Source organism: Podarcis liolepis (assembly GCF_965112155.1).
Source record: "Podarcis liolepis genome assembly, chromosome: 3".
In the NCBI taxonomy this organism is placed as follows: domain Eukaryota; kingdom Metazoa; phylum Chordata; class Lepidosauria; order Squamata; family Lacertidae; genus Podarcis; species Podarcis liolepis.
In genome coordinates, this window is record NC_139557.1 from 64,687,175 (window position 1) to 64,700,212 (window position 13,038).

The window sequence follows — 13,038 nt, forward strand, 5'->3', positions numbered from 1 at the left end:
TTTGACAGTACAATATGCAAACTGGCGTTTGCAAGATGCAAAGCTGCTGCTTACACAGAAGGCTGCCTTACTGAGCCAGACCACTGGTCCATGTTTAGCCTTGTGTTCATCAACTGGTAGCAGCTCTGGAAAGTTTCAGACAGGATTCTTTCTCAGACATAACTGGAGATATCCAGAATTGTATGTGGCATCTTTTGCATGCAAAGCATGTGGTCCAATACTGAGCTACATTCCTTTCCCCAGGTTCTGGATTCTCTTACTTGAAAACAAGCTTTTCTGGAATATTCAACTCTACATAAATGAGTTCAAATTGCTACCATATAATGAAGCCTGGGGTGTGAGAGAAATACAAATATTATGTCACCTACCATTTCTAGGAATGATCCCAGATAACTATTGGGTCATGCCAAAGGGGTTGTCCCTGAAAAGTGATATGGATAAACCAATCCATATTAGCCTTTTTGTGTATATGTCTGTCCAGGAATGTGTTCTATATATTACTGTGCAAAAATGACCGGGGAGCTGCAACTATGTTGGAATTATTAATATTATTTATTAAATTTGTATACAGTCCTTCACCCGTAGATCTCAGGGCAGTTCACAGCAATCAGCTCAAACACATAGCAAACACAATTAGGAAGAATACCACATTCCTGTGCCTTAATTTAACCAAAGATATCCACATTTCATTGACATTTTACCAACAAATTAAAAGAAAATGAGCCTAGGGTAACAATGACACCCTGTGTCTCTTGTTAAAAGCTGATTTAGCCAAAGAGAGGTAGGTCGTCTTTTACCACCATAGAACACGGTATCTGCAGAGACTTAGCACTGCTAATTCCTGCCCCCCCTACAATGGAATATAGAGGTAAGTGCATTGCTTATTTAACTCATTGCTGGGTTGTAACCCTGAAATATGTGCAGATTAATAATTAAAGATTTGTCAGGTTGTTTACAGACAACAAGCTGTTGCAGACTCATCTCTTTGGAAGATACTCAGGTCAAGAGGTTTAAACGTTTGAGTATGGGCAGTGCTCAGATGATGATTTATGATGATTTTTTTCCTTATTCAGAAGTGTGCAATAGATATAAAATATTTGGCAGAAACGTAGCAATAGGCAAGGCAGCCAAAGCGTCAACGGCTTTTACTGTTATTTCATGCAAAACCAGGCCAGTTACATGCGTGCTCATGCCCAACAAAATGTCACATTATGCAACATGCCGTCCAATCCTATAAGTCTTTATTTGGAAGTAGACTCATTTCTATGGGGCTTATTCATACATATAGAAGGCATAGGATTGCAGCCTAAAAGAGCGACATTGCTAGCCTGGAAAAAAAATAATTAAAACACATGAAAACTAGACGCTAGGTATGTAATGTAACTGTATATTTATTTCTTTTTTTAAAAGAACACTCCTTAAATGTATTGCAATTCAATATACAAACTTTTTTCACAGAATTATAATCCACTAAATAGCACAGAAAAGACCCCAGAATTTTCTTGACTTGGGTGTATGCATGGATATTGGGGAGGGGCAGGGTGAAGGGAGCGGCCTCCATCATGCCTTCCAAACAAATAAGCAATGGTTCTTTCCCGTCTCCTCCTGAAACCACTGCATGCTATAAATGCCCTAAATCTCAAAGGAGAGAATTCATTTTCTCCGCTGACCTTTTCCCTTCGATAAGACATATGGGGATGGTAATTTTTATTCTGGTGAGAAAATGCCTACCGGTTGTCTTGGTTGTCCAGAAATGGCTGTAAAGCCTTCGTCTAATATTCCCTCCCCTAACCCACCCTAAAGTCCCCACATACGAATGAGATAACTTGGCAATATGACTAGGCTCCTTGGCTATCCAACTAGTATGGAGGCTCCCCAGGTCATTTCCATGGCTCCACCTGCTGCATGCAGTGCCCAGCACTGACGACCACAACTACCGGCCCCGCCGATAAGAGAGATCTATACAGTCAAACATGCTTTCTCACCTGAGCTGGAAGCCTGATTCCGCTATAGTCAAAGCCAAGGGAGCCAGAGTTCCATTCTTCTTCTTTTCTTTTTTAAAGACACTTTAATAAAGATATGTGGTGCCCTATCACCTGATCCTGCTTCCGTTCAAGTCAAATTCACAACTTCCGCTGACTTCACTTGGAGCAGGGTGAGGTCTCTAAGTGTCCAAACAATCTACATGAAATTGCACCGCTTTTTTTCCCTTTTGCTTTTTTTAATTCGCACATATTTACATGGGGTGGAATGTTTTCCCATTTTCTTTTAAAGGAGCATATAGAGCAACATGTTCACATAAGACCAAATACTTTTAATATATTTATAACTGTTTTATAAAGCTTTGAAAAAACTCACAATAGCACATGGTTTTACTTTAATGCTTTACGGTACTATCTTTTTAAAACCACAATCAGCACTTTTAAGTTATAGTCGATCCAGCAAACAAGAGACAAAAAATTACAAGAGTTAAGAATGGACTGATACATCCTTTTATCTTATTTTTGTTTTAAACTAATGCATAAGTGCAGAATAAGATACTCTAGTTTAAATATCTTGTTTACAATATACATTTTTTTTGTTCTAATAATGCAACAGTAAATCCCATGCTTCACATAGAAAAGCAATCCGCAACATTAAGAAAAAATGTACAATTTATGAAACAAAGTAAATAAATATTAGTATTACAGAATCAGAGCTGTACATAAAAGCTGTTCAGTTTTAATCATATAAAAATATTTTAGTGCAACCTCACATATATATTGATGCTTTTTTTGTTTTTTGCTTTACATCGTTTAGGTCAAAGTGTCCAAAAAAGGAAAGAAATTACATTTATTACAAAGCAGATACACAAATTCTAAAATATGTACAAATTACCGCTAAAAAAATGCTTATAAGAATATAAGCAAAAGTAAAGAAAAGGCACAAACATCTGTACAGGTTAAAAGTACCAGACCCAATAAGAACTTTGAAATTTCGTTTTGGTCAGGCTCATGATGACTCGTAGTTTTACTCAATTCTTTTGATATAACAAAAGTATATATAATAGCAAACTACTGTAACTTAGAACCGGCATGCTATAAAGATGAATACTTCCTTCTATCACTAGGGGCGGGGAGTCGGGGGTCGGAGTAAACACATGTATTAAAGTCTTCACACATTTTCGGATCGCTGTGGGTTGCTTTTTTCGGAGGGTGGTTCTCTTCTTTCCGGTGTGCTTGATGGGGAATCTTGCTTACTAAGATAGCCTAACTGTCTGACATCCGCACTGCTTTTGCTGTAAAAGGTGGAATGAGATAACGCAGTCTGTGATGTACCAAAAAGGTCCTTTTCACCACTGTGCAAGTCAGGGGAGGTGGCTGAGGCACAGATCTGGCCTGGCTCGGAGCCACTAAAGTGTTTAATGCTAAAATGTGCACTTTCCGAGGGTTTCTGCGGAGGCTCAGAATCCCTCTGCGACTGCTCTGTCCCGTGTAGGCCTTCCTCGGCTGCGATTCGGAGAGAAGCTATGGCTTTTGTACAAGTCTGTATGTTTTCCTCCTGCTCCCTCTCGACGACGCCGTCTTCCGAAGTGCTTTGTTGCAGCAGCAGCAGCTGAGAAGGCGATGCGGCGCCTTGAGCGGCGGTGTGCAGAGCGTGAGGGCAGGTGCGCTTCTCGTGGTGCTTCAAAACAATGCACGATTCTTGAGCGATGGTTTCCGAAGCTGCCCTCTTCTTTTCACCAGAGCCCTCTTTGGGGAGGGACAAGATGGACGGAGGGTGTAAACCTGAAAGGGCTGCAGGTACCGAATGGACTATTTGGATGCCGCCAATGGGCATCATTGGGATGGGGGCGCGAAGCTGCTGCTGAGAGTGTAGTGGGAGGTGGCTGAAGACATAGTCAGTAGGACCCTCAGGGAACAGGCTAGATCCATGATGCTCCAGAAGTCCCTTTTCCCCAGAAATATTGAAATAAGGTCCCTGGAACAATCCTGGTCTTGAACTCTGCAAGCAGAGAAAGATATTCACAATTAGCAGCAGCTATCGCAAGACTAGCAAATCTATTCTACAATGCTACCTCTGGTTCAGCATAATGTGTCATCAAAGAACAAGAGGTAACACGCAAGAGACATTGTGGCTACAAAACCTTGCCTCTCTGCCATCTAGAGCATATTGCCACGACTATAAGATGCTCTGCAGAGCAAATACTGTCACTCATGCCCTCTTTATACATTTTAAATTCACCTTCCGACATATCACACACAAAGGCTCGGCTTATAAACAAATGTCAATAGCTCAGACCCATGTGAAAGTAATGTTGACAGATCTGCAGGAACACAGACATCTCCCCTATTCTTTGTTTTCCTCTATTTGTCAGTTCTTGTAATGTAATATTGAGAAGGAGGAGGAAAACAGTTGAGGCCAAAATAGTTGACTGGTTAATTAGAGGCAATGCGCCCCTTTCCTTTATGTGACAGTAACAATGGTGACTGGTTTTCAGTTGTTGCCTTCTTCCTCCCCCCTAAGATAACTGAAAGCAATAATATTTAGGTCTGTGGGAGTGCTCAAATGCATCAGGAAGCCCATTCAACGGTTCAAAAATTGCTACTCTTGTGCGTCCAAATTCAATTCTTTGCATCCACAGGGAATAATCCTAATTGTGGAGAACAAAACAGACAGATGATAGAAGGGCAGCTGTACTAGCTTGTTCTAGGAAGGATCTTGAGAGTTTATCTCCTGGTTTGCCCTTCCTGGGACCCTTTCCTGAGAAGCAGTGGGTGAGGAAGTTATTCTCAATCAGCCATTGCCAACCTGCTGTCCTCCAGGTTGCAGGTTTGATCTCCGTAAGGGAAAGCTACATATTCCTGCATTACTGGGGGTTGGAGATGATCCTAAGGGCCCCTTCCAACTCTATGATTCTAGAGTTCAGATCCAATGATGTTTTGGACTACAACTCATCTTCAATGTTCTTTCCAAACAAAAGCCAGCAAGTCAAGGCACACTGAACCTTCATTTGCCTATATACATGGATGTTTTTTCTGGTATTTGCCGATGGAAAGAACAATAAGGTCTAGAGTCATTTTAACATGGGACATGGGGGAAGGGTTTTTTTGGGGGGGGGACTATTCAGCTCCCAACAATTGCAACAGGACTACTAGGATGCTGTTGAGGGGACCCCTGTTGATCCTTCCATTAGTTGTCTGTGCCACATGGTTTTCGGCACTCACTGTGGCCTGCCAGTGACCCTTCCATAAGGTTCTGTTGTACAAATCACTGCCCCTTTCATCCATTGTACTTCTGACTAGAATAAATAACACAACTCTGCTTTATGCTTTGCTTATGCCAACCACTCATAGTTACAGAACACTATCAGATAAATGAAGTTCACATTTTGGATTACCATGTTCTTTTCAACTCACCGACTGTCCCAATGGAACTGACTCCGACTGCAAATAGTGGCCCATGGGCAATGTTGGGTTATGGTACAACCCTCTTCGGGGTGATGCTGCTCTAACTGAGGCCATATACCTTCTCTCTCTTCGTGGAGACAGATCTCTTCGGGATGATACATCTTTCCCAGGTGACATGGGTCTCCTTGGTGATAGATGGCGTCTTGGTGACACATCTCTCCGTGGTGATAACTCTCTCCTCAGTACAGCTTCCTTCCTTGGTGATACGTGTCTGATGGGTGAAATCTCTCTCCTTGGTGATAAATGCCTTCTAGGTGACAAATCTCCTTTGGGCATCAAATACCTCTTTGGTGAATTATCTCTGTACGGTGAAGAGTCATACCCAGGTGAGGACTGTCTGCTGGAAGATGAAAAGTCTCTAGGAGAGTTGGACTCCAAAGAAACAATGTAGTCTTCATCCATGCAGCAAGGTATGTCAAGTCTATCTTTGTCCGGTTCTGAATCTGTACTTTTGTTCTGGAAAAACCTCTGATATTCTGTCATCTGTGAATCATCACAAGTGTCACTTTGTGTGAGGAGCTGAGTAACCTGAATGCTTGGTAAAGTGACCAGATAACTTATCAAGGATGAATGTCCCACTGAACTGTCAGGAGAACCCCCATAGGATGCTGTAGCAGCATTCACAGATGAGGAGAATCTTGGGGGTTGGGGGCTAGTGCTTCGGGATCTTGTTTTGGGTGTTGAATCTCCAAGGGTGTCATCAAAATCATCCTCGTCTTCATCATCGTCATCATTGTCCTCTCCATCATCTCCATCCGATTCCTCAGCATCAGAGAACTGGTGCTCTGTTGACGAACCAGCCATGCTGCTCTTCTTGACTTCGTGTTGTGTGTCATCCATATTTTCTGAAACAATTGTGACAAGTCAAAAGAGCATAAGTCAGAGACATACTTCCAGACTTGACCATACAGCTTTCCCACACACAAAGCAGCTGTCACAATCAAGCACTAAAATACCATTGTTTTCTATGGCTCTCTAAAACTTCTGCAGGGTAGGATGAGAACCCAAGTCACATGGTGACTGGTTGGGGTTTGACAAAATAGCACTTACAGGGTCTTGAAAGGCTACACACCTGGGAGTAACTCTCAGTGAACTCAGTGGGACTTACTTCCAAGTAGACATGTTTAGGATTGCACAGTTAGACAATCTGAGCTTGGCATCTCAAGTCTTTACCTATTAAGGATTTACTCTGTAAGCATGAGGCCTAAATTAAGATTTCCCCTCCCAACAGAATTAGGAACTAGGATTCTCAAGTGCCCAAGGATGTATCAAACTGACAGTATAATCTGGATTCCGCAGTTTGCAGAAAAATTCTGCCCATTATCACCTTGTACATACAGCTTGGACAGGTCTCATATAGCTTGTGAGGTACAGAATGTTTTCACACTAATTGGGAATGTGTTTGCATGTCAACCTTTAAGAATACTCTGCGTGCTACGACCAACGTTTACACTCCATTCGGGATGGGGAGGGGGCAGGGACGCCATTTTCAGAATCAATGAAATCCTACACTCTGTAAGTCTCAGACAAAAATGTCAAAATAGTTTCGATGCTTTGTGTTGACATGAGAAAATTGGGGGGGGGGGTTCTTAACACATCCTCTCTTGTCAGCAAGTGATAAAATGTGATGCATGATTTGCATACTGCAAAGACCACAGCAAGTCACTGAACTCATTGTGACATACCTGCTTCTTCTGTTTCAGCATCATCCACCGATGTCATAGATACCCCCAGCTCCAGGCATTTTTTCATGTGTGCTTTAGATTTCATATGTTTTGTCAGATTTCCTGTGGAAAGATGACACTAATTAGATGGCACTGGGGATGGGGAAACTTGTTGGCGTTATGCAGTCCTCCTGCCCCCCCCAACTAGACAGAGAACAAATAAACTGGACAGGCAGATGGAACATATCCACTCAATTTGAACGCTATTGTAGCAAGAGTAACTGCATATACAGTATCTGCATGTATATTCTTAGGTGCTGGTATCCTTAGTCCTGGTGCTCAGGAATGTTTAGCCTATCTTCTTTTTATACTGTGCTGCTCAGACAACCCTATTATTATAATTATTATCATTAATATTTTGATCGTGTTTAGCATCATCCTTACAATCCGTTGGTGATTAGCCAATGCAAATATGCTGAGAAAGGATTGCCACTCAGTTGTTTGCATCGGATACTAATACAAGGCCCCAAAACAGGGCCTTTAAAAGACAAGGCACCAAGGGACAATCTAGGAATGATTTAAGACCAGACTGGGGTGAATTTTGATGCTGCCTTTCCACGTGCAGCGTGGCTTTTAATTCTGCAAAGGTAATATAAGAGAAGGGAAGGCGATTTTTGTCCCTCTTTCCCCTGCAGATCCCCCTCAACTTCTGAAAATTAGTTTCCAGGTGGTTGTGTGACTTTCCAGAATAATGTGGCAGAAGGTGACACAGTGGGCTGCAGAAGTTTCTAAGATGGTTACTTCCCTTTCAGTTGTGTTAGGGGATACCTCTGCTGAATCAAAGCCACTCTGCAAGCAGAACAGCAGCACTGATTTTCAGCCTCTATCTTCTAGCTGCAGTGGCTGAAATACAATTCAGGAAGAGACTTGAGGAGTCTCTTATGATCACACAAGCTTTTGTGGACAAAAGTGGGCTTCACCACACACTTCACTTCTACAGACTCACAAAACCTTACACAATAATGACTCAATACGCTTGGAGGTGCCACAAGAGCCTGTCGCCGTTTCTGCCGCAACAGACTAGCTCAGCCACCTCTTTGCAATTTGTCACTGAAATATAATCCATAACCATATTTGCCTGAGAATTTGAGTGCACAAAGAATTATATCAGGGTTTTTTTCAGCCTCCCCCTGGTTCTTCGTTGTCATGGGTAACGCCTCAAAAATGTACAGCCAGAATTTAGGTAGCATTTAGAGTTTTAGCGCGCTATTCATTTTTGTTTATGTATTTTGCAATCTACCCAGAGTAGATGCAAGATAGAGAGCATTTATTTATTTGGAGCTGTGAGGCCTATGTTGGAAAGTTAGGGCATAAGTACAATTAATTTAATAAAATGAATGATGGAAGCCAGGTCTTGGTCAGCCCCAGCTGCGGCAGTGTTAAAGAAATTATTGGCTGCTGCAGCTACTGTCTCCATCAAGAAACACAGCAGCCTCTCAAACACACGTGTACTTCTGAAGGGCAATGTTCCCGACTGCAAACTATCCACAATCTTTGAATCGTAAGGTGGTTATGAGAGTTGGAGCCCAGAGACATCTACCAGGGCCACCAAAGCAGCTACTGTCATATTATGGCTGCAAAACCGGCAAGGACATGCATCTTTCATGAAATACGTGCACACACACTAGAACATCGCCATGGCCAAGAGGTACATCAGAAGCAGGGTTTGGCCAAGATTTAGGGAATGTAAACAATAAAAGAAAATGCCAGTGAAATATCCCTTTAGGAGCTGGTTCCATGGGAAATTCTGCACCAATGAGTACTGCTATATGTAATGCCTCAGGCTGACAAATGGAAGTTTCTCTACCACCACCCCCTCTCTTGAGCTGGTAAGTACATGTGAACACAAGCTATCAGATCTCAATCCATAATTAATACCACTGTGGATGGAGTGGCCCACCTGGAGTCTGTGGATTTCTGCATTATTTATCAATGTGAAACTGACCCACCATAAACGCAGATCAGGAATTCTCTGCCCTGCAGCTAATGTTCTGCTTCTGCAATGTGCCACTGCAAATGTACAATCCCCTAATGTAATTAATACTTGCACCATAACATTTGGAGCACAAAAGTAACGTTTGCCAAGGCAGTTTTTTTAAATTTTATGCCACTACATTTCCTTTGCAGACAGATGGGCTGGGCAGAAGCCCATATTTCTTAATTAAGTTATACAGAGTGGCTCTCTGTCTCACATAAATCCTTGAATCACTTAGATAAAGAGGGGAAAGTTGCATTTCAAGAGGTCTCGTTCTCATAAATAAAACCACCTTGCTTTAAGAAAACCACCTTTGCATTTGGAAAGATGGTTGGCAGAGAGCCAAGAACAGACCACCCCACCCCCACCGCCCCAGAGTAAGAACGACTAAGTACCTTTTGTTTTGAAGGCAAAATTGCACAACTTGCATATATAAGGCCGTACGTCTGTATGAGTTCGGATATGTTTTTTGAGCATGCTTGGCTTCTTGCAGCGAATCCCACATTCTTCACAAATGTACTTTCCACGCCCTCGTCCTCTAACATATACATAATCCTCGTTGGATTTATACCTGTTGGAAGAAAGGCAATATCAAAATGGTGCTTTTAAGCATCCAAATACACAGCCAGTACCTTACAGCAGCATCTTTAGTTTTAGGTTACATTCTGTGGCCACTACACATGGCTCCACTAAGAAAATCAACAAGGTTTCTAAGCACTGAGCATTTGCAAGATTGGGAACCAAACTGCTACTCTCATGAAGCCTGGCACCCAAGCCCCCTGAAGAATGCACTCTCTGTAGGGCTATCCTTCGGCTTGGCCTGGAAGCTCCAGCTGGTGTAGTACATGGTGGCTGGGCTGCTGATGGGAGCATGTGGCTGACAGCATACAGTGACGTAGCGTGGGTTGTCAGCACCCGGGGCAAGGCAAGTAATTTGCGCCCCCTAACCCGTGGATTTGCGCCCCCTAACCCGTGGATTTGCGCCCCCTAACCCGTGGATTTGTGCCCCCTAACCCTAACCCCCAGGTGTTGTGCCCGGTGCGGCCGGGCCCCCCCTGCACCCCCCACGCTACGCCACTGACAGCATATGACACCTCTGCTAAAACCTTTGCACAGGCTACCCATAACCTACCAGACCAGAGTCAAGGTTTTTGTGTTGCTATAAAAAGCCCTGGAAAACATGGGTCTAGGGTCCATTAAGGACCACCTGAGCCCTTGTATCTCAGTTTGATCACTGAGATCATCAGGGTGAGTTCTGTTATGAAGGCCTGAGTGGCATTCACTAGAAGTGGGGCATTTAGTGCCCCCAGGCCCATGCAGTGGAATACTCTTCCAGCATCCTTACTTTTGACTTTTAGGCATCTCTTGAAGACCTTTTTATGCTGCTGGGCTTGTGCAGTTGTATAAATTGATTTAGCCCATCACTTTTATTATCACGTGTATTTTTATGGTGTTTCACGTTTTATAGTTGTGCCTTACCCGGGTATTTTATGAGGGGGCAGTACAGAAATAACCAAGAGCCTTTACTTTCAAGACATTCACCAAAAGGGAGAATCTGATCTGACTCCTAAGTCAGGTGCTAGAATCTTAACCTTTTTTTTTTATCTTCATGATACATATGTTATTTTTATTGTTGTACTAGTTAAGACCCCATCAGTATGATACTCTGAATTTTCCTTCTCCCATAAAATGTCACAGACTAACCTCCTTACTCTTAAAAAAACAACTCTAGTTCTCTCCTATTTGCCTGAGCCGATTCTTCTGGATGACACCGGATGATCTGCAGAATTCAGAACAGTGTCAACTTAACTTACTAAATTAAATTAGTGAATTTCCTGAAAGATGGCTTCGGAAATCCTCTTGGCATTTGGAGTTGCAGGTCATGGAAAGCAAATTTTGCTATTCAAATGTCTTCATTTGAATCATGCTACCTATCAGTGGCTAATGCTGTTTGAATGATGATAACAAGACAGCTTGCCTCAACCAGGCACACTAAGCGAGCTTGTAAAAGAATAAGCTCATTGCTGATATAGAAGTTTCCAGAAGATAAGTGAATTTCAAACCATAGTTTCAGAAGCTGCCTCCATCTTTAAGATTAACCATTTCAGTATTACATCCAAACCCTAAACTGTGGTTAATCTAAAACAGAAGCGGAATCTGCTCATGGCCATGCTGGAGAGACGAAAAAAGAGGTAGCCTATGAGTCCAAGGCCTCCTGCTGCTTGTTCTTAATATGCTAAGCCATGTGAATCCTTCCATTTTAGTAAACCACAGTTAAGGCTAACTACAGTTTCCTGGGTTTGGATGGTACAGCAAGCTGTAGCTAGTTTTTTAAAAATAGGAGAGATATATGGATGCTTCAAAACTCCTCCTCATGGTTGTATTGGATGGGAAGGACAGAGCTGAGAGCTGTTCTCATACATCTGAACTAGTTCAATATGCTTTATTTTAAAATATTTTTGAAGAACAAGGGGGAGAGTTAGTATTAAAATTTACTTGGGCAATAATGGAGCAAAGACTTTTGTCTACAAGTTATCCTTTGAAATTGTATAAGGGATTGTTTAAATAAGACACAGGAGGAGCTGGTGGGAAATGTGTTGACTGCAGTTAAAATTGTAGCAGCAGGAACTGGAGAAATAATAGGAAGTTGTCTGTTGAGGAATGTCTTGGAAAATACCAAATACCAAAAAGCAAGCTGACTGCTAGTGTACATATATGACTGGGAAGGGCAAATGTTGATGCTTAATTTAAAGCAATGTATCGTTTAATGTTTACTGGAATCAGAGTCAATCTATAGAGGAAATACATTAATGGATCTTGTCAACAGTTTAATGAATAGTACATATCAAGGGAAATCATAGGAGATATTTGTTTATTAGCATGTGACCCTGCTCTTTTACCTAAAGGGCATTCAGAATGCATTTAGTTCCATCTTCTTTGTTATATTCTGTATGGTTGCTTTAACTCACTGTTAGCATGCATTTTTGCATTGTTTTGCCATACAAATGTTTTATTGTAAGACCACTGTCTACCTAAACCCTTATTTATAAAGGCAGAAAGTAACTTACAAATGGCATATTTCAAAATTACAAAAGAATAGCTGGGATACAAACAACCTCTAGATTTTTCCCCATAAGTCCAATCTAAAGAATTTTTGATTCCTTTTCATGACAGGGCAATTTCTCCCATCCTGTCAATGCCTGATAGTAGTTTCAAAAGTCAAATGTGGTTGATGGCTCAACTATTTAAAGAAGAAGAAGAAGAAGGAAAAATACAAGAATTCCAGCAGATTTTTAATTTCTCGCCTTTACTCGCTTAACTCATGGTGCAATATCCCAGATTTTCAGCAGTTGTCCATCCAGGTATGATGAGATCCAGACCTGTTTTACCTCAGTTCACTTGCCCCATCACATGGACTCAAGACCATGATATTGGACCTAGCACAAGCTGCTTGTATGAACCCTAAAAATCTGTTCTAAAAAATAACAGAACACACATGATATTTCCAAATGTATGTTCTTACCCTCCTTCAAAAATCTTAATTCGCATTGGCTCAGTTTGTTTGGATACGATATCTTTATCACCATGGCTGTCTCCTTTAATTCTTTCCTTGATAACATTCCCCGCTACTTTCTTTTCAAACTTGCTGCCATATAGGAAGAACGGCTCCTGTTTCATCTGTGAAATGGAAAAACAACAACACAGAGTCACTAATTGTTGTTAATGCTTGAAACTCGGAATCAATGCCACAAACGTAAACAGAGTAACTGCATTGTGTCATATTACTGTAAATGCTTTAGGACATACTTAGACCTTACATCATGCTCAGACTCAGAAAAGCCAATTAATCTGGCCCTTTGACTTTGTCAAGGAATAAACAAGATAGGCA

At 41.7% G+C, this 13,038-nt stretch overlaps 1 protein-coding gene across 7 annotated transcripts in view; it reads right to left on the minus strand.

Moving 5' to 3' along the window:
• Window positions 1-1,373: 1,373 nt before the first annotated feature.
• HIVEP2 (HIVEP zinc finger 2) overlaps window positions 1,374-13,038 on the minus strand; it is a 141,415-nt gene continuing 129,750 nt past the window's right edge. For all 7 annotated transcript variants that reach the window (XM_083496221.1, XM_083496217.1, XM_083496218.1 and 4 more), the window contains 5 exons: window positions 12,673-12,827; window positions 9,545-9,720; window positions 7,136-7,237; window positions 5,400-6,295; window positions 1,374-3,984 (listed from right to left, as the gene is read on the minus strand). In XM_083496221.1, coding sequence (XP_083352347.1) covers window positions 3,154-3,984; window positions 5,400-6,295; window positions 7,136-7,237; window positions 9,545-9,720; window positions 12,673-12,827 — 2,160 coding nt within the window. In that variant the 3' untranslated portion in view covers window positions 1,374-3,153. The remainder of the gene's footprint in view (window positions 3,985-5,399; window positions 6,296-7,135; window positions 7,238-9,544; window positions 9,721-12,672; window positions 12,828-13,038) is intronic.